Source organism: Amblyomma mixtum, unplaced genomic scaffold, assembly GCF_055824585.1.
Source record: "Amblyomma mixtum isolate Tamu unplaced genomic scaffold, ASM5582458v1 scaffold_25, whole genome shotgun sequence".
Classification (NCBI taxonomy): domain Eukaryota; kingdom Metazoa; phylum Arthropoda; class Arachnida; order Ixodida; family Ixodidae; genus Amblyomma; species Amblyomma mixtum.
In genome coordinates, this window is record NW_028317722.1 from 586,835 (window position 1) to 609,635 (window position 22,801).

The 22,801-nt window shown below is 44.1% G+C and overlaps 1 protein-coding gene across 1 annotated transcript; it reads right to left on the bottom strand.

Moving 5' to 3' along the window:
* Positions 1-399: 399 nt before the first annotated feature.
* On the bottom strand, positions 400-17,711 carry LOC149324538 (uncharacterized). Its single transcript, XM_089565435.1, has 3 exons — positions 17,562-17,711; positions 11,538-11,858; positions 400-1,863 (listed from the first exon to the last, which is right to left on the bottom strand). The coding sequence occupies exons 1-3, from the start codon at positions 17,635-17,637 to the stop codon at positions 1,568-1,570; spliced, it is 693 nt and encodes a 230-aa protein (XP_089421561.1). The 5' UTR covers positions 17,638-17,711; the 3' UTR covers positions 400-1,567.
* Between the last annotated feature and the right edge of the window lie 5,090 nt (positions 17,712-22,801).

Below are 22,801 nucleotides of genomic sequence, written 5' to 3' on the forward strand. Positions count from 1 at the left end.
TCCTTGCAGCGGCAACATGTCCCATTATTCTTTAGATTTTGATTTGAGTGCCGAAAGCATGTCATGCAACAAAAACAGTTTTTTGGTGTCTATATAAGCAACATGTCCTCAATCATTCTACATAATACACACGATTCTTCGTTGTACAGCAATGGTGTATTTTATGTGCGGTGCGTTGTGTGACCGGAAATCAGGGCAAGCTGCTATTTCTACAGTTTCATATGTTCGCAATTTTTTTATTTGAGCTCTACGTGCACTATGAGTGTGCAGCGTTCCAGAAAATCTTAAATGAAAAAATAAATGTGCAGCCTATAGCGCAACCATAAAAAAATATAAGGGCGTTTTGCCGCCGAGTTAGAACTAGCTTTACAATCACGAAACTTCCCGCGTTTCTTGCACGCTTAGGACTGCCGTCATGTAGACAGCATTCTGACGATTGCTTTGCAAGCCAAACTCAGAACCAAGTGAATAGTTCACCGACAGCTGTATTGTTCATATTTTATGAAGCATCTTGTGAAATGCCTGGAGTTTTTTTAACTCACATTGGGGCTAAAAGGCTTTCCATCTCTCATATTTCTTAGAAGGGCAGAAAAACAGTTCTTTTATGGTTCATCCTAAGAGTATTTAAAAATAATTCAGCAAAAGCAGCAGATGAATTTCCTGAAAAAACAAATAGTAGGGATGGAATTTTTGTAATAAGCAAACTAGGTATTTCCTGCGAACAATTCGTGTATTTTCACGTGAAATGCATGCAAAAACGCTGTTCCCACGGCTCTACCCGCTTCCTTCTAAGTGAAGAAAAGTTTGCATTGTACTCTTGGGTATTTTATTCATGCATCGATTACAGATGCATGTAGAAATCGGTATTAGAGGCATGGACGCGAGTAATTAAAACTGCGCCTGCGGAGTCATTTGCTACAGCGAATAACGCGCACGCCATAAATCACTATGCAATCGTACAGAAAAAAAAAGTTTAAGAAACGCTGGCAGTTTCCTCCTAAGACATACCACGACTTCAACTGGTCGCGCTCGCTTCCTGCTTTTGGAGGCTTGCGCAGACCTACGCGACACTCAGTATTTTACATTTCGGATAACAATTTATAAATATTGGACCTCCAACTGGCGGCCTGCTCATGGTGCACCTAATGCAATTTTAGTGCTCCAAGGGTACACTCTGTATGTGCGTATCCCTTCGAAGTAAATTAGATAGGGATTGCAGCGAACATCTTTTCAAGACGGCGAAGGTCCCAGAGCGCTGTATGTGACTAATGGAAATGCCTTCTTTGCGCTTGCTGGAATTCGAAATTTGGAGTGTAACAAAAACTTAAATTTCAGCACTTTTGAACAGCGGGTAGCGCTACATCATAAGGAAACGAGCATGCTCCGGTAGCTATGCAAGTGGCTGACTTTCTTTCAAATTGAGCGTGCTACTTTGATAATCACTCATCATATCAAAAACCTCGCTTTATTTCAAATTCAGCTTGTTATTTTGAAAATCACTCATCACATCAAAAAACAATATTCGGCATGGAGAGAAATAAAATCGCAAATTTTTAACGTACGAAAGTTAAAAATATTCCGGTAAACTCCACATGGAGAAACGGCCGTACAGTACGCCGGAAGAGACTTCCACCCGGTATTGCGTTGGGCTGGTGGTGTTGAATACCAGGAAGGGGCGGAACGTTTTTTCAGCCCAGCAGCAGCGATCGCTGTCTGTCGAAGCACATGATTCGCAGACCTTCACCCAGTAACCAGCGAAGCACTTTGAGGTGGATTCTGGAGGTCCTTTCCAATCGAGCCTCACAGACGATGCCCTCTTAACGGTCCTGATGGTCGCAGTGATATTCGAAGGTGGCTCTGGGACTGGAGGAAACATAGACGGAAGAGTTTAAATGAACAACGCAGCAGAAACATTAATAACTGTGCTGTAGACACTAGAGTAGGGGACACATAAGGATTGAGGAAAAGTCAAACATCTAAGCCATCGGTTGGGAAACACAATACTGCAGATTGGCCAGCACCGACATCATCGTGAGAAGATACCACAGCGACATCTCGCAACGCACCCTGCGCTCACTTCACAGCTGTGTCCTTTTCTGGGTGGCCACACTGGGGGCTGATTATACGACGGAATATATTACCTACCTGAAGCTACGTAAACGACGCTGTTCTGCAAAGGTAAGGAGCTAATTTACTCCATATGAGATGCTGTTACTATCTTTCATTTCACGGAAGCTAAGTGCTGCATTTATTTTTTATATCTGACACTCTACTCTCAGTTTCAGTTTGTTATTTTCATTACGATAGGTAGCACAAAGTACAGAATGTTGCAGCAGGAGGTCTGAATGCTTTTGTGTACAGGAGAATGCTTTGTTACTACTTTCTAACAAATAAATGTAATCACAAATATTTTCCGCTGACAGGCGGACCTCATGTTAGTAAATGCATAAAAAATCTCTTAGTTGTCTGGGTGCTGCTATAATAAAACAACAAAAGGGGAGTAAGCGTTATCATAAAAGTGTGTAACGAAAGAAGAAATGTTCTAGCAATATAGTAGCTTTGGGAAAACAAGGAATGAAAATGAATGGTTTAACTTCAAATATTATAGAGAAGAAACGGACAACCGGGATCTGAACAATAAAAAATTGCTGAAAAAAAAACAAATCTAAGTGTTTCAAGTTGTTTTCAACACGTTATTTTTCAGGAAGTCACAGAATAATGGTGAATTTCCGCCTCAGCACTTGGCCGTATTGGACACCTTCCCCCGTCGACCACGTGTAGCTCTCGCTGAGCACGCGTCTCACTTCCAGCGATCAGTTCCAGCGAAACGCGTGTCACGCGCTTCGTGCAAAAGTCCATTTTCATTGGGCGTGCCTCCGGTCCCGTATCGCCTTAGTACGGCTTGTGCTGCCCCGTGTTGGGGTTGAAGTAGTTGAAATGTAGTCGAGGTATAACTCTTACAACTGGTTTACTCATGGGCCCGACCGAGTAAGAACGGAATAAGGAAGGCAGGAAAGATGGAAAAGTTACTTATTAATGCGATAAAAAATAAATTTTCGTCTCCTCAAAATCACAAGGCTTCTTTACAAAGGAAAGCCCTGACTGGCCGAGAGGGCTATGGCGTCATCAAAATCGGAGGGCCCGAATTTTCTATTACCGCCATTTGAATGTGATACAAATTTAGGCTAACCGTAAACACTATTTCTCCTTTATTCGCCAACTAGTCTCCGCAACCTCGCCCTAAAACTCTCGATAGTTCTTACGAATACACCACTATTCCCTAAAATTCCAACTAATACCGCTAATTAATCTCATGGGGTGGGTTTACTTCCAAAATATTTTGGGTCGTCTATAAAATGTGGTGGTAGATCGACTTCCAAGCGACACATCGAGAACAGCGCAAATTTCACGAAGGATGCAGAAAGGGACGATAAAGACGCTGACTAACAAGACGAGACACGTGCGCCGACAACTAAGTTGTAAGTGGGCGCCTGCGTCTCATCTTCCCTCTCTGCGTCCTTCGTGAAGTTTGCGCTGTTCTCATTGGGCTGGACAGCCCACCAGTTCATGATGTGTTCTTTATTTCCAAACAAGATTCCATTTTGTTTAGGGTTTTTGTTAAGGCCCCGAAGATTTTCTCAAAAAAGAGGTGCGAGAGTTTGCACCTACAGTCTTTGAGGTTCGCTATTTCCGCTGCTTTGCGTAACCAAACTTTATTGGGTTTTATTTGCCTTGACAAAGTAACTATAAAAAATATAGAAAATTTTTGATGATTTAATAATGAATGAAGCGTTTGTTTGATTGTCTGCAGGTATTTGTGAACAAGAGTCACTTCTTCGGCCTTAGCTTTGCACTCATTTGTGCTTAAATTTGACTGATGTGTCTGTTTCGAGTGAACTGGATCATTCTGTATTTGGCATACAGATCATTCTATATTTGGCGCCTAGTTCTGATATTCTGGCCTTCAATGAATCTCTAGATACCGTACTTGCTATCTTATCTAAAGAAAATAAGTTTGCAGTTATTATGATGACATAAACATACATTTAGTAGACCAATGCTCACAGTGACTAGTATATCAGCTGCTCTCAGGGCTATGGAGTTTAATCATTAATAGGCCTTTCAACTCGATGCACTTCAATCTTGTCTTGCTCTCTCAGTGGTCATGCATCACTCAACCTTCTCTATCCTCCATCGGCTTTTATTATTAGGGCGGACGTCACTAATCATTATCCAGTAGCTGATAACTTTTCAAAGTTGTCTTCGCGCCATGACAAAATTTTTGATTGTTGACACTTCCTTCATGCCTAGCTTCTCTCGTCTGGTCGAATAAACCTTCGATAACTGACGCTTACATGGCATATAGTACTTTATCATCCATAATTAATAAGTGCTTGGATTCCTGTACATCAACCGTCATATTCCGCAAGAACTATTCCCCTTCTAACAACCCATGGCTTACGAAATGTCTTCTTACGAGTCTACGGAAGAAGGTAAATTTACAAAGGAAAACTAAAGAAGAACTGTTTAACACTCGTCTACATGAACGTTGCAAAAAGCTGTGACAACACTTTTGAAAAATGGCAGCAAAAGTTATTACGAAAATGAATTCCTTAGGTCCGGCTCGAGTTCCAGTGATGAGTGGCGCTTCGTCAACTCTTTTCTCAACCGGAACTGAAACTCATCTATACTAACTGTCATTCATGACGGTATAGCTATTCATTGCCCTGTAGACATTACTAATGCTATCAGCGAATTATTTTTCCGTCCCCCTACAGCTCCTACATCGACCTACCCTGACTGCCCCGCTTTCTCAGCGCATTCGTCCTTCATCGTACTTACGTCACCTGCTGAGGCTAAAACCATGATATTAAATATGGAACCCTCGTCCACTGGTTTAGACAATATACGTGGAAAAAATGTGAAAGCGATTGCAGATGACATTGTTGATGTCCTCATACCTATAATTAACTTAATATTTGACTATGGCGTTTTTCCCCAAGAGCTAAAGAGAAGTTGTGCTAGTTTTCAAGAAAGGGGATGCAAATCTGATGAATAATTACAGGCCCATCTCTATCCATTCATATTTCAGTAAAATGATAGAGAAATTGATTCAATGAGGACTGTCTATTTGTCTAGAAATATTTAACCTGCCGCATGCGAAGCAATTGATATTCTGGCACGGATTCTCCAATAACCTTGCCTTCACTTCATCGAAAAACGCAAACTAGTAATGGATAAATATAACTACGTCGGTTCTCTCTTCGTTGATTTTACTAAACCTTTGGACACAATTAATCGTGATGTTCTTATTGCTGAACTTGCGTCTTATGGTATTAAGAGGATTGCTTTAAAGTTTTTCGTACTTCCCTTTTTAACTGTGACCAAATATTGTGTATATTAGGTTTCTTTTTTAGCAAAAAAAAATTTACATGGATGTCCCACAAGCTTCCATTCTAGTTCTGCTTCTATTTCTAATCTGCATGAATCATCGTCCTCTCTATCTCTTAACACCAATTGCATCGTTTATGCAGATGAGACCACTTTCATCTCTCCACATAATCCTTAGATATGTTAACATCCAAGCTCAATTATGATCTCATTGATATTGCTATTTGGTGTACTAAAAATCGTGCTAAATCCAAGTTCATAGTGTTTACCTTTAAAGCCTACTACAATTTCAACTTTTCTTTTAGTCAACTTCTATCCCATATATCCATTGGATCGTTGTACATTTCTTGGTGCAGAAATTGAAATTTACCACAAACACATTCAACAATTTCGAAACAAACGTCACACAGGATCAGAATTATTCTAAACGCACGACACTGATTTAGTTTACATACATTAACTCAAGTCTACTATACTTTCATTCATTGTCATCGTATTACTGATTCTCTTGGGGTCAGACATATTGTCATCTTTCTGCCCTTCATGTTATGCAGTACCAAGCGGTATGGATATTTACTTAGTCAAATAAGGGTCCCTCCATTAACGCTTTATACTCTCAGCAGAGCGTCGTTCGTATTTAAGAAGTCATAAAAATATAACCTTGGCATATTTGCTTATCTTGTTTTTAAAAAAAATTGGCAGAGGCTTAGCCTGGTTAAGCCCGGAAGGCTGCGAAAGCAAATTACAAGCAAGTTTAGCGACTATAGTAGTGAAACGCGAAAGCCTGAGTTCTGCACGGAACGCCGGAATCAGCTCAAAATGCTATTGAGGTGTCCACTAAACCACACAGTTGGTAAGGCGCCTTTCCTTTCCTCCAAATCAACGCAGTCTACAACGCTATTTCAGAGCGCATCAATGAATACCAGAATTAGCTTAAAGTGCTATTGAGGTGTCCAGTAAACCACAGAGTTGGTAAGGCGCCTTTCCATGAACGCCACAACAAAGGTCAAGCTAAAGGTCAAACGTGGATCCGCCGGGACGACGCTGAAGGCTCAAAACCTGGCGCAGTATTGGTTCAGCAATAAAAAATGAGAGGGCACTGCGGAAACCGCATTGGAGTAATGCGAAAGCATTGACGCCTCCGTGCCGCCTCTAATTGCTCCTCTTCGCCTCTAGTTGCTCCCCTTTATTAATTCATTTGCTTCACACTTAATTCATTTACTTCGGAATTGAATATACAAATTCACACGTAATTAAAAATTAATTAACAATTTATTTACTCTAATTCCCTTTTAATTGATTGCAATCTGTCGTTAGGTCACACTATACCCACATTAATCTACCTCACTTGATAATTAATTGGCATTTATTCACTGTAATGCACCCTAATTCTCATTCATCTAGTACTGGCGTTTCTATCATTTGTTAATTATTGATTAGATTTCGAATAACTAAAAGCCCCTTTCGTTTCACCTCGGTATTTACATGGGACATTCAAATTTCGCGCCGCACATTGGCTCCCCGATGTTTAGGTCACGTGGACCAACAACGTGGTACATCACATGGTGTGTAACGTGATAGTGCACTTCCAGCGATTCAAATTTTGCGCCCCTCCTAGCCGACAACGGCCACTTATGGTCTCTTTCTTGGTTCTATTTTATTACCTAATGATCCGATCGGCACCAAAATTTTTGCGCCGCGTTCTCACATCATCCTCCTTCGATTACAACACTTTTTAAACGATATCTCTTTATAGTTTCCCACAATCGCTGCGGACACAGTTTTGATGAAAGAAAGCTGCGTCATAGGCTAGTTATGCCTTCGCATTAATAAACGTTACATCCTATTGTACATACACATCCAAGAACTGATCAACCTAGACCCCACTTAATTTGCATCCCACAATGATTTTGCGCTAATAAAAGTTCGAACTATGTAATTCAGACTGCCGGTTTTTGTTTAATAAAAGTATGGAATTCATTGCCTTACAGTATAAAAACTCTGCCTCCTGTGTATTCACTTACATGTAAACTCTGTTCCTTCGTTAGTTATTCTTTATTATGAAGCTTTTTTATTCCACATTATATCTATTTCTTATCGAAACTTCACTCTTTTTGCTCCTGTTTAATGAACCTTATTATGCTGTATTTTTAAATATCGCTAACAATTTTCTGTTGATACTGTAACGTACTTGTTGACGAAGGGGGCTTTAATACCAAGTGCGAAGACAGACAAGACCACGCGAGCTGGGGCAGCAAAGGCGACAGATTCCACACGGCGCGAGCCCTACTTCGTCATCGCCAGCTATGCGCCACCTGGCAATGCTAGGTGGCAATATGCAGTGCTGCTCTATGGTGCTATTTGTTATTTTTGCATTTGGGCATACAGATGCCGCTACAGTGTCAAACTCTGGGTCCTCTTTTTGTAACCTTCTGTATAAACATAGAATTTGCAATTACTTCTGAACAAATTTTCAAATTTCACTCTTTGTGTTTTGCTTATTGACTTTAAATAGTATAACGGAGAATTATGCATGCCTTAAAGAAAAACAGTGCGCTCAGAAGTTAGCTAGCGTAATTATCGGTCAGCCAGTCACGCAAAAAGCACACAGGAAAGAATAACTATTATCATCAACCGCCTTCCCTACCGGCTCCAGGTTTAGCGAAAAAAATGACGAAATATTAAACCAAATTAAGAAAAAAAAGGATTATGACGAAGGTTTTCAAGACCGAACCAGGACAGAAAAAAAGGAAATTGTGCTCTAGACCACATTTCAATGCAGAGCACTGAATTTCATCTCGTAAGCTGTTGGTCAAAATTCAAGGTGTGACTTGAAAAGGCTGGAAGTACAAGCAAGCGAGAACTCCGTTTCCTAAATTACCCTGCCTGTGCAGATGGGGCGCTTCTATTTGTGAAGGTGTGACACAGTTTCTGTTTAAACAATCATTCGTTGTTGCGTAAAGTATACTACATATTTCTTAAAAGGCAGCGTCTCCCTGTCGTGTTCTGTTCTGTTTTTCGGCTCTTGTGCACCGCATAACTTTAGCTATTGTGCATACTTGCCAGGGCGCCTTCCAAATAAAAATTCTGCTCTGATTCCACTCGGCAGAACCTGGTTAGTTGGAGCAAAAGGTCGGTTAGGCTTGGTTAGCCATGGCACCGGAAACTTTCACCAGAAACGTTCTTCGATACGCGCCTAATTCGGACATCTGTAATTTACGCGCTCATAATAAAATTATTCATGAACGCCTAAGTACATAACTCGAAGGTAGTTTTGTAAGTCATCCGCTGGGCAATCGCCGTACATTGTTTGTTAGAGTTTCAGTGGGTGCCGCATGAGGGCGCTACGACTGCATGCCATGCACGCAGGAAATACACCGAAAACGCACTTCGCTACTCGATTAATTACAATATCTGCAATTGACAAGCTCATAGTTAAATTATTCATGCACGCTGCAGTAAATATCTCGAAGATACGATTCTTAGACTTCTCTGAACACACTAGACGCGCCTTGATTCACTTCGAACAGTCAAACAGCAGTGGCGGGGTGACTCATCTCAGCCCCAAAAGTTCTACGTGTGGTTCCGTTCAAGGCGCCCAAAACCATTTTGTTATGCCGAAATAGAATTCTCGTGTGTGCCGCCTAAATATATCGGGGTTCCACTCCATGCATTTAAGCGAAGTGCGCATTGCTGGAAGGAGCCGGTTCAAGTCGTCAAACGTTTTTCTCAGAGTCTTCGGTCCTGCTCAGGCCTGCAACACCTTTCTGGCCGGAAACATTTATTGCGCACTCCCGGTATCGCACTGAGCTAAACATCATAACCAGCTTTTTCACCGAATATTTCCGACTGTTATTTGGGCATCCAGTGTCGAGGCGATGCAACGTGATAATCTTTTCAGGCCTGTCTGTGCAGGGGCATTGGGCTTAGTTCAGCTGTATGTGAGACAGTTAGTTGCCCGTTTCTTCTTTTTTAGTGATTGCTGCTATCCGAATATTAGAGCGTTCTTGCAGGTTCATTTCATATCCCTGTTTCCAAACTTAGCGGTTTCTTCAAATTTTACTGTGCTCCCCTCTTTACTGTAATTTATGGGTGAAGTATGTGCTTCTGATTAATTTCTGGCAGTTAGATTTTCTAAAAAGAACTTATTTTGTGTTTTGCGTAAGAGACGGTAAAGGGGTTTGATAACGAAGCTCTTTCCGCAGCCATTCTATCAATCTGTGTACTTTGGCCAAAAGGGTTATGACGGGGTAACGCGAGTGTGCAAGATGCCGATCCCTCTTTGCACCAAAAAGTTTTTCTACAAATTACACACCGAAATTCTACCTGTCAACACGTGGCTCTATAGCAAAAACATTTTAGAGCGCAGCTCTTTGGCGTCCGTTCCTGGGTTTCGCGTCGTCGTCGGCGTTGTCGTCGGCCTCGTAACCAGCTCCGCCCCCCTTTCATCCCCCCAGCGCTAGCAGCGACCGACTGATACCGCTGGATGCCGCTGACGCCGCTAGAGAGTCAAGATAACGTGACTGCATAGAACACCGTCGCCGCCATGCAGAAAGAGGAGGAAAGGGTCCCCCCCCCCTGTTCTTGTGTCGCGGATAGGGTGCTCTTCAGTTGCCGACGCGCCGGTTATTTCACGTAGGCCCCGGCACGTCGACGAATACGTGACCACCTTCCCACGGCTAGACCTGGTTCTTAGCGCTGCGGAAGCGAGGGTATCATATTGTTTGTGTCGGCATCGGCGGCGTTGTCCCTGAAACCAACTCCGCAGCTGGGGTTGACTCACTATCGAAAAGGTGAAACAGCTTATTTGCTGCGCTCAAATTTCGCATTAGGAAGTAACGTAATCGTCGGTATTTTTTTTGTGCTTTCTTTTAACTGCCGTCTGTGCATTATATCGGAAACAATTGAACACTGCTTGATTACCTGCAAGCATCGGATTTATTTCGCAATGCTTTGCACAGAACGGTCAAGAAAGACTTTGTTTTAAAATCCTACAGTTTTGGTTACCTGCGGCTACTCAGCTTTATTGCGAACCACATGACGTTTTTCTTGATTGGACTTCATAGCCTGTGGAAAACGCGCAGGCTGAACCACAACGCTGAGCCTCTTGTCTCAGCCAGAAGACATTTCACTCGACTAATGCTCCCACTAAGGGAAATTTATGATAAATGAGACTTTCTGTCAGACTGCTTTCCGCTGTTGATGCGGTGTCTATGCCTGGCGCTCCTTTATTTTTGTTGCTTTCTGTCAAGCAAATGCAGTTCATTGAATAGCTGCGTGCGTTTAAATAATCTTTATATACCCGCTTTTTGTACATACATGATTTGTATAGTAAATATTGTGTTAGAACAAAAAAACGTCGTGGTGGATTGTAAGCGTCCTCGTCTGGCATGCAGGAGGCCAGCTTACGATTCCTCATTCTAAAACAGCGCAAACAAGACAAGGAAGACGGAATGAAAGGTACAACACGACCGCTGACAGCGAACTTAGGTCCCAGTTCGAGCACACGGCGCACATCATGCGAAAGGGTAACCCCACCGGTACAGTAGATGGCGCTAGGAGTCGTGCCTGTCTTCTTCAGTAGTAATGTTTGCAGGTGTGGCAAAACCTGTTGCCAGAGTGCCTGCCAACTCGTCCAGGCTTCTACTTTAGCACATTTCGATTCCTACGTACACCACAGTTTTTGCTTTTTTTATTATCTGAGGCCCATTCTGGGCAATACCTGTAGCGCATCACGGCCTTCAAAGTTTCTGCGCAAAAAAGTGGAGCTTTTACTCCAAAAAAAGAACCAAAGCTACCATTGCGATAGCGACAAAGAACCACAAAGGCCTCCCTGGAGAGACGTTTCATAGCCAGTGTGCCGGCGCTTTTACGCCTTTGCAAATGGTACTTTTTGCTTGCGGTGCGCATACATGGAGGCCAAACGCGAAGCGCCTAAGGCTGACGCCCTGTAAAGCATTTACAGTCTTTATAGCCTGTGCTCTGATAGAGAATTTTATGGTGAAAGCGACAGCAGCGTAGGACATTTCTCCCATCTTGGCGAAAAAATATCTCGGGAATGAGGAGCTAGTCTACACAATCAGTTGTGGCTATGTTCGTTGATGCTTATCAAGAAAGTTCCATTCAAGTTACATAAAATTCTTTACCTTTTCCTGGTATGTAAATGCCTTCAATGGAGACTCCTCTGGAAGCACTCCGCGCAGGCCCCTTGAGGAGCGTGTGCAGTGTGAACCTGGCTTTCGTGCAAGTATTAAAGTTGTTGCAAGTAACTTGTGACTGATTGGCAGAAAGTAGGATACCATTGGCGCAGGAGCCCCACTGGTAATGTTTCGAGCCATACGTGCCGCTTTCTTCGTAATCCATTTCTATCCAATAAAAGTCATAGTTCCCCTCCGGCCGCTTCCAGGCTACGGTGAAGCTGCGAGGCTCCACTTCTTGAAGGCGCAGGTAGGTTGCATCAGGAGGTCCTGGAAGATAATTTTAAAATGTTCATTAACAGAGACACAGGCAGTATTTGAAGAACTGTGATCTTTTGTGGCTGTTTTGCAATACATGGATTTTCTTTTTGTCAGCTTTGATTTCAGCTTTGACAATCAGCTTTCATTGTCAGCGCGTGAATCAACCAGAAACACTGATCGCAAGGCGGAGTTTTCGAACAGGGAACGCTGTTCTTATTTGAACGTCGACATCTAGCAGTGAAAAAGTAGACAAGGTAATACAAATGCGCGTGCTTTTCTCGCTTACAAAATATTGGCGTGCGAAAAGGGGGAGCAGTGTATGTGTGGACAACTATTACTAAATTGTTGATATGTGAGATGTTATGATCTATGTCATATAAGTTCAGCTTTGCCAAGTCTGCCGCCTCACCACGAAACAGTTAGCGTATCTGAGAAATTATTTATTGGAGATTACAGCTTTTGTTCTAAGGATGATCAGTGCCACTTATTTTACAATGAGCGTTCGCAGTTGATGCATTAGCCTTGATTCGTGCACCTGCGCATGAATATGTAACCATTTTTTTGTGGCGTTGGCAAGTTGAGTGGCCCGGCGCAAAGCTAGGCGTCGGAGGTATGCAGCTTTGGCATACTCGCGTTGTTTAGCGATGATAAAGGGGCAACTGGGAATGCTTGCAACAACCACAAACAGACCACAAGAGAGAGAGAGAAAAACTTTATGATGGCAAGTGTGTTTAGACCCCCCTTGGGTCCCTGGACCACCGCACGGTCCCACTCTACGTCGTAACGTTCATGCGGTGTTTGTCCATGACGTCGGCACCCCGAAGCACCGCAGCAAGCTGCGATGGCGGGTCCGGAGACGAGAGCACGACCTCCCAGTCCTCCCAACTTGATAACGCGGGCTGTCCCTGCGGGGGAGGATCAGCAGGGCAGCCGAAAATGATGTGGGAGAGTGTGGCGTGAGGGTCGCCGCACAGGGTGCATGCAGGGGAGGTGCCACAGTAAAGAGATAGCAGCTGAGGGGATGAGAGAGAGCGGGTCTGGAGGCGTCTCCAGAGGATCTGTTGGGAATGGGTAAGGGAGGGGTGTGGAGGAGGGTAAGTCCGACGGTCCAAGCGGGGCATTTGCGTGAGCTCTGCAAAGGTGTGCGCCCGCTCTCTCGAGAAACCTGGACCGAGGCCGTCCTGAGCCCGGCAAATCAAACCTCGGGCCAATTTATCGGCAGCCTCGTTTCCTGGATTCCCAGAGTGAGCCGGCACCCACTGGAGCTCTACCCTGCGTGGTAAGTTTTTGGAGGGGGTGTTCAACAACTTCCAAGCAGGGGCGTGAATCCCGCCTCTCGCGAAGTTGCACAGAGCCGTTTTGGAGTCGCTAAAGATGTAGTTTGCATTGGAATGTACAAGGGCTAGGGCGATGGCGGTTTCCTCTGCCTCCTCAGACGTACAGCCAGAGGGAAGGCGGTGTGTGAGGGGCTGTGCTAGGGCTGGATTGTAACCAACTGCTACAGCTTCATGAGTTGTGCACGCGGCGTCTACCCAAATGGCGTCCTGGGCTTGTCCGTAATACTTGTGTAGGGCCTTAGCGCGAGCCATGCGGCGAGGGATGTGGTACTGGGGATGAATGTTCCGGGGAAGGGGTTTCACAACGAGGGGGGTATGAATGTGTCGAAGAATGGCTATAAGGGATGTCTGATTAGCGGGAATGTTGATGCGAAGGGAAGCGAGGATATGCCTGCCAGTTGCGCTCGCGGCAAGTCTTAGATACTGTGTCTGAAGGTGCGCGTCTACTAGTTCCTGAATGGTGTTATGCATGCCTAATTCAAGGAGCTTGGCTGTGCTAGTGCTGCGGGGTAGGTTTAAGGCTGCCTTGGTTGCTAGACGAATCATGGCGTTCACTCGCTCTGTTTCTATGCGGTTCACAACCACATTAGGAACGCTTGCAACAACCACAAACAGCTCCGTATAAACACTTCGTGACACCGCCAACGCGTAGGACTTGCGTAGGTTTGAAGAGGCGCTTTGTCAACTCCATCAGCGTCGATGATCACAACATTCAACTCGGGAAACTGTCGCTCGCCGCTGCTGCACGCGGAGAAGTTCACAGTCGCTCTGAACACTCGTATTATCAACATGTGGCCAATATAACATGCTTCGCGGCATAGCTGCCACCAGCTATGCCTCGATTCTAGTTCAGTCGATGGACGGCCATCTTGCACCGGCAGAAGCGGAGGCAGACGTCACGTAAAAAGCAGCCAATCGATGCAATCCGGTCGCCAGGCGGATCTGCTCATCTGCCCGAAAGTTGAAGTTGACCAAATTTCCTTCCGCCCGCCGGACGGGGCGGATGCCTATTGTCTGTTCGGGCGGTCCGCCAGTCCGCCTGCCTGGCGGATCCGCTCAAAAGCGATCGTACAACGGCCCTTAGACGTTGCATGCCAGAGGTGCAGGCGCGGCGGGCTATGGTTAGCGAGGCGCCGTGTCGCTTCTGAGTTTTGGAGGCGCTTGGAGGGCCAGCGCGACTGCGGGCCGTGATGCCAATGGTGCCCACGTGTTGTGGAAGCTTTCCTGACGCGATGGAGAGCAAATCGAGGGGCGGGCAAGGCCCTGGACCAGGCCAGGGGCAGGTGAAAACAGAGCACCATGGAGGAAAGAAAACTAAGGAGAGGCTCTTCGTATTCCCAATGCATTGACAAGAATGTGGCGGAAGTGACGTCAAAATTTAGGCTTAAAAAGTCGGGCCACTAGCAACGTTGTCGTTGTTGCTAAGAAAACTCGGGCCACTAGCAACGGCGTACGACGTCGTTAGCGTCGTTGTTGCTAGGGGCCCGAGTGTTTCTCGGTGGCGGTGGACGAGCTTTCGGCACGGTGTGTTCGGCCTTGCGTGCTAAAGTCTACATGCCTGGCGTCGTGACGTTACGCACGCATCTAAGATTGCTTTTAAATGGCGCTCATTCGATATTTTGTTCGTCAAACTTGGTGTCGTTACGCGGAGCGATCGATGCATTGGAATGAATCTCGCGAAAAGGTGGCACTCCGGAACCGAGCTTCGACGCGCGAAGAAGCGTTGATTGTTTTGATCAGCGAACTTTTGCACCTCACCAAACAGCACCGAGACGTGAAGTCGCTCTCGCTGATGCTGAGCTGCGTTTTGAAGGCCACACGGCGGGTGTACGGTAGCCTGAGGAGGATGGTGAGCTGCGTTATAAGCGGCGCGCAATGTCGTCTTTCTTCGCCTGGCGTCGGAAAGGTTCACCGCACCTGTGCGCCGGTCTGTGTCTAGGTGCTTGTTTGCGGGGAGGGAGGTGTAGGAGTGTAGCGGCGAGCGGCGCGGTTTTTTTTGATACCTTAATTTCTTTTACGAAGCGCTTGCGAGCCGCGCGCGATCCCCGCCCCATAGCTCGGTGTAGAAAGAAGATAGTGAGGAGAGCCGAGCCAACTTCCGGTTGCGGGGCGGCTTCACAAAAAGTGACGTCAGGGCCTCTCCTTAGTTCTTTCCTTCCTCCATGCAGAGCACGATACGCAGCCAGCTAACGAGGGCGGCGCCACCTAGCGGACCTCCAAAACACGCATATGATAGTACATGCAAAGCTTGGGAGGGTACCTTTTACAGAATATAGTTCTTTACCAGCCTTAAAAGACAGCAGTGCTGCTTTTCATTCTAAGACCTATCTCTGCGAAGAAAAGTTTTTCTCTATGATGCTGTCTCCAATCGGGCTTTAAGGGTGCACTGGTTGACAGATATACCCCAGCAGCTGATCACTGGTCCTTTAAGGGCAATAACTAAACCTGCGTAAGCGGTACTAAAGTAGCTAACTGTCCTTCACGACACTGTACAACTTATGAATTGGCATTTAGTTCGCCAAGCCAATAATTGAAAATTATTTACTAAGTGCATAACTTTTCCGACAAAAAAAAAACGCCCCAGACTGGGCCACACGAACTACAATAGAACTCTGTTGGTTTCCTCGAGGTAGGAAACCCTTGTCAGGACTCCTGTCCTGCGTACTATACACGAAACATGTGCACGATCAATCATAAAAAAACGGCGTTCTGTCAAGGTTCGAAATTGAAGTTTAACTGTCATGGGTGTTACGTGACACGCGAACATGTCCTGATGATTACACCACATGTGTTGTGCATTGCTTGAAGGCGAATATGTCGTTCAAAAGTAAACAACATATGCACCTTGAAGTACAGAACATTTGACGTCATGACCGAGTACCTATATTGCTTATAAACTGCACAGAGATCTGACCAAGGAAGTCGATATAATCGACGTCACTGTCGTAATATTACGCCTTCGGCTAAGACAAACGTCGCACTAGATTTGTAGAAAAAACGCGGCACGTGGTGAGTGAGAGAGAGAAGAAATTCAACTTCGAAAAATGAAGGAATAAATTTATTCATCTAAATGATTTACTGTGCCCAGATTAGGAAAGAGGACCAGGATTCGGAGAAAGCATTGTGGGCAGCTTTTCTATGACAACTTCTCTTTGACTCTGCTCGCCGTTCGTGACACCGAATGCCAAGCTTCAACGTCAGGGCAACGTCAAGTTCATTTGCAGCCTGGCCACTTCCACAACGATCGCTCGGCAACTCTCTAAGTTAAAGTTGGCTATACTTCACAAATAAACATTCCGACAGGTAATAATGCTTGCTGTAACCATTGCACAGATAGGTGTATCGATTTTGCAGGAAGTGATATCAGATTGTGCCTCAATTAATCCCAGCGAATTTTCTATTCAAGACCGGTGTTTCAATGTATCTGATGTGAATGCTTCATCAGATAATGCTTGAGCTTCCTTCTTAACATGAAGTGGTTAAAAAAATGATTGCAGCTTCTTTGGGAGATTGAACATGATAACCGCAATAAGTACGCTTTCAACACATGAAAACCGATTGTTAATCCGCAAAGAATTTTCTTGCACTTTAAATAACCTCGCGTTTTTAATCGTGAAGTGTGTCTTTAGAAATTTGGATTTATTTGCGTATCACTACGATAATATTCGGCATGAAAGCAGGAGGACGGGTGGAGAATTTAATTTGCTCGAGTAAATCATCTGCGGAGAAGGCGAGGAGCCGTATTGGCTGGCAAGGATGCGCCGATTTATATGCTCTTGAGCGGGCTCGTTTAAGTCTTTGAGAGTATACGAAAAGAAGTTTTCCTCATATACACTGGCTGTTACGGAGAACTTCGCCTTGTGTACCAGGGTCTTAAAAGAATTCCGGCATAGATATAGCATAATTTAGCTGTTTATTTATTTTTGTCCTCTCTGCATGTTTGACAAAACACGCGCTGTTTCAAGTTATATTGCACGCTACGTTTTGCATCACCTCTGATGCTATTCCTGACCACACGCTCATTTCACACACTCCTGATATGCTCGAGCCTGCGCCAGGCACCAACTAGAGTTTGAGTCTCACTTCGCACCCAAGAGGGCTGATGATTTTACAAAATATATATAACCGCCACTGTTTCGAGCTGAAGGTTTCTCCTGAAATCAAAATATTTTACTTCCGTTCTTTTGTTGGTTGTTTTACTTCGCGCGATTTCAGAAGCGGACGGGAGCTCATTATTGTTATGTGTCCTTTCTTTCAATCAAGATGAGTTCCTTGTGAACCGCGCTTCATATCTTTTTTTCTTTCGGAAGAACTGAAAAGATTTGAGCCGGAGGCGGCGTCTAACTCTAAACAAAATAAGTGCTGCCCAGCTCACCATGTTGAAGCCCCGAAGTCGACGGAGATGGTCCGGTAAAGGCAACGCAGGCAAGAAGAAGAATCTTCCATGTCATTATTGGCGTCCGACGACGAATGTGCGTCTTCTGCTGTTCTTTCGTTCCTGTTTCTTCGTATTGCAAGACTGCCAGCAAAGTCACCGATGCGATCGTGTCGGCATGCTTGAACTGCGATAGTGGCCTCCTTTATCATGAGTCGGCACCTATAACAGCCTCTTGCTTTATTATCTGCATCGAGAACGGGAAGAGGTATTTTCTGACAAATGTTTACAGTGTACTTGAGAAAAACAGGAAGGTACTGCGTACTTCTGACATATGCGCAATGACCTTATATTGGCGAAAAGCGATTGCTATACGATCACAGCAGACCTCGCTTGCAGACCTAATTTCATTGCAGCATCATATTCAGATTTCAATCCAGCATCATATTCAGAGTGGCAGATAAAGTTCCTCGTGCTGACTGTGCGGAAATTTTTTCGTAAAATGAGTTTGCGAAATGTGTTCGAGTGTCAGTAGTGTTGATTTAAAGGAGGACTGCGCATCAAGACCCAGTTTTTTTAATGCTGGTCGCATCGCATCTCAGGTACGTATAGTCTACACAGTTTCCCATCCCGCAGGGAGAACTGTTCTTTCCCTTCTTCAGTCCACTTATGTGTATTCTACCTGAACCTAGTTATAATCTCTTACACAGGCCGTATTCAATCGGTAGCGAGGTGCTGAAAGTTGTGAGGGGCAGGAGGGGTAGGGCAGGTAATGACCGCAGATACGGATCACAATAGTGAAATAACTAGAAGAATAAGAGTGGAAGATAGTGCATATGGCAGGCTCTCTCAGAAAAGTTGTTTAAAAGTATCCGTCAAGATTGAAGTCTACAACAGCTGTGTCTTACCGGTACTCACGTATGGGGCAGAAACGTGGAGAATAACGAAATGGGTACAGCTTAAGTTAAGGGCAACGGAACGAGCTATTGAAAGCAAACTAATCGGTGTAACGTTAAGAGACAGGAAGTCGGCTGAGGGAACAAACGCGGGTCAGTGATATCCTGTCGAAATGAAGAAGAAATGGGCTTTGGCAGGGCATGTAATGCGGAGTCGATATTACCACTGGTCCTTAAGAGTAATGAATAGGATTGCACGAGAAATGAAGCGTAGTAGGGGGCGACAGAATGTCAGGTGGCCGTAAGAGATCAGTACCTTAGCGGGGACAGGGTGGCCGCGGCTGGCGCCGGACAGTGTAAATAGGACAGATATGGCAGATATCGTTGCCCTCCAGTGGGTTTAGTCAGGTTGTTGGTGAGGGTTGTTATAGAGGCTGAATTTCCCAGCTGGAACTGTACGCGCCAGTGATTTAGAACCTGCCTTTCATGTCTCTTGTACACAGATAGAGCGAAATGTACTTTGAAAAGAAAAGCAAATATAGACACGCAAGAATTTATTCACGGAACAAATAAGAAGCTTCTATTTAATGTGCTGTGCTTTCAACTAGGTGCTTTTGAGGCAATTTAACATGCGAAGTTTGCAGTTAAAGTTATGTGCAAATCAACATTCAAGTTTTATTTTTATTGACAAAAAAGTGCTGCCGTGGAATGTAATATTTTTGTCCAAACAAATGTCGCCATCTTAAGTTATTGCGTGAAACCTTGACCTTGATTTCCTTGTACAGATAACCGAGCTTTTGAACCAGTACATTACTGTATGTTTTTATTACCTCTTCCTGCTGGGATTTGAAGCGTTTTTCGTTGATATTCTGAATGCAAAAAACGCTGACGTTGACATAAGCCGGAGGGTACTAGGTCAGAAATCTAGCGAGTTTGAATATCATCACTAATCGCTTGTATGAGTTTTGAATAAAGAGGAAAAAGAAGTAAATAGAAGAAGAGGAGGAAGCTCTTATGAGAAGAAAAAGAAGAAGACAGTATTTCCGCTGCTATCTTTACTGAGGGGGAAGAACAACAAACATTTCTGGAACTGAATACCTTCTAGTCTTCTGACAAGTAATGGTTCTGCCAACATGTCGTCCATTGCATTGGTCGTAGCTGAACCTGGTAACATTCAAAGGTGGAGTTTGTTTTGGTTTAGAGGGTTTAACATTCTAAAGCGGATCAGGCTATGAGGGGCGTCTTAGTGAAGGATTCCGCAAGTCCAACTATCTGGAGTTATTTAGCGTGCACTGACATCGCACAGTGCGAATGTGGGGTGAACCTACAAATGCTTACGACATTTGAAACCGTGAAGATAGCGTATAATGCTACTCAATTAGAACTCGTTGCTGGCCTGATGAGTTCATGGTTTTTGGTCATAAGAAGGCGCAACACAAAACGGACAAGTGAAAGGTGGACAGGATTGCTTCATGAGAGGCGCCGACAAGCTTTTTTTTTTACTGTTGCTGTATCCAATGCGCACAAAAAGAAGCGAATTTTTTATTGTGGTAACGTACCAAATAAATTTTCTACCTTCTTCCAACACTTATTTGAAAGCCTGTGATGTGCCAAGAGGAATTGCAAAAAAAAAGTTCTTTACATTTGCTCACCATCAAACCTCATATTTCTAATAGAATAATCGCCTGCAGAAGAAAGCATCTTCTAAAAAGCACAGCCGACGTAGGAGTCAAAGACTGCAGATGGCTCCACAGAACCGCCTCAGTACTGAACCAGTGTCGGAAAACTAATAAGCTGTACTGGTTGCAATGCATGGCGGCCGTATGTGCCCATGCCAAACTGGCACTGATGAATATCTGAAGGGTGCACGACCCTCAGCCGTAATCAGTACGGCGAATTTTGAATGAGTTACTGTGTATGCCCAGAGCGCAACACTGCACAAGCAAAGAAAAGAACATGTTGCCTTATTTTTCTACATGCAACAGCTGTATCATTTGAGGATCGAGGTCTTCATATGTAAAAGCAACTAGCATGTGCGAGAGTGTGAAACTTTTTCTTTGACTGTTTTGCGTTTGTGTTCTAATACATCCTCTGTTCACGGTTTATGCTATAATTAACTTTTTCTCCCGGCAGAGAGGTACTCTAGAAAACACAAGCATTCTGTCTAATGAACGCATAAAAGGTTTGCGGGCAATTAAATGAGTATCATGCCTTCCATGGTCTAACATTTACACAGCAAGCATAGATTTCTGAAGCTATCTAGCACACATTGGTGTTAAGAATATGTCATTGTAAATAATGTCTTCGATTTGTTATTTCGAAATATATGAAATAATACTAGCACATTCTCATTTTAGTAACATTCGTAATGGAAGATTTGATTTCTATTTCCAATTTCTTCGCCACAGAGATGCAGGGAATGAAAGACCGATTGTTCTTATTTGGTCGCCAGGTTTTTGTACTCGAGTATAAACAACCACCAGCTAAAACAGTAAGTACCAAGGACAACTGGACAACACTGGTAATCTCGTTAAAAAGAGGAAACTTTTAAGCTAAGCCTAAAGGGCATGACGTTTTAGTGTATTGGGGTAATTTCCATGTAGGCAGAAGGTCATTCTCTATTTTATACTTTCATAGATCCCTGAGAGTCCTCATACAATTCCTAGTGCAATGGTGCAGCAGTTAAGCGATGCTCCACTGCCCTGGGATGGCAGGCGCAAGGCGGTATGCTTTGTGTGGCCCATGTTGCTTTTCCCGACCGACCAATCATCAGTGGGCAGTTTTCTTACTACCCGAGGGGCATGTTGTCATGGCCTTGCGAGGTCACGTGACCTAGATGGCCAACCTGCCTCTCCGTCTGTGCAACATCAGATGCTCGTGATGTTGCACACACGGCTATACCCAGTTTACCTAGCAGAGTGAAGCTATCTCTTCAATATATACAACGAACAATAACGGAGCTAAAACCCACCTTTGTGGGAAACCAGAAAATACTCCTAACGAAGGGGACGAGCACACATCCAAATGCGCGATCTGCATGTGACTGTGGAGATAGGCTTCTGTCAGTTTCAGAATAGTGTCACTAATTGTTGGTAATTTACTGCTTGAAACTTTGTCGAAAGCTTTTGGGAAGTCTCTTGAGGCCACATCAACTTGCCCTAGAGCATCTACAGCAAAAGTAAATATGAGTACTTTCCATGAGTTCAATCACAGTAGAGAGGACTTTTCGGATGCTTTGCTGGTGCTGAAAAAAAAGACAGCTGTCTTAAAAAACACGGGAAAGCGCTTTCTTACGATATCCTCTAGAGCTCACAGCAGACACTAGTCAAAGAAACTGGGCGATAGGTGTTTGCCTGCGATCATTTACCGCATTTAAAAACAGGTGTTACGACAGCGCTATGCCAATCTTGTGGAAATGAATGTATGTGCCATTACTTCGAAAATATTACATTTATGCAAAATGATAACCACCACGCCTATCATTTCATGAATTGCGATGGTATTTCAACACGACTGCCAGCCTTCTTGCAATCAAAAGTATCAGTTGTTAAACACGCCAGTCCAAGTGACTAGCAGATCTATGATCCGTCTCTAGAATGTAGGAAGACAGTCGTTAGTGCAACCTTTCCTACTAGGTTTGAAAAATAGACTCAAAGAGATAGTCGAATTGATATGGTCTCTGTTTTTGCGCCAATTTTACACTGTTAACTTCGATCAACTGTGCGGCTTTCTTGTCACTGAGCAACAAAAAATCATGTTCGGCGACATGTTAATAAGGTTACATAATATTACGTTTACAAACCTTTCTCTTGATTTCTTTAAAGACGTCTTTAATGATCTTCGTAATTTGGATACCTGTTCCTGGCTACCCGGAATCTCACGTAACCGCTTTATTCTGCCTTTAGATTGTGTGATAGGTAGAATTATCTGAAGATTTGCGCGGTTTTATGTTCTCTAATCGAGTGCGGACAAATCTACCAGAAAAATCTTATAAGATGCTGCAAGTGCCGCCACAGATTGTCAACCGATTCACAAGCGCAGGCTTGTGAATCCACAATGGAAATGCTGGCCGCCGTTCCTCTTCTTTAACTTGAATATTTATAAACAGTTGAGCGCGGCTAGTTACACTAAGCAATCTCCACGGAAGCCATCTTATGAACCAATAACCCATTTTAGGCAACGACTGAATAGTCACCTAGTATGTGTGAAATAAACAACGAATTCAACTCAAACCTAGGTTCAGGTGTAACCCCCGTCTTTTTTAACGATTTGCTCGAGACTGTGTGAGAACATTCTTTGTAGCAGTATTTCACGAATAGAAATTTCTACCCAGGTAGCAAACTG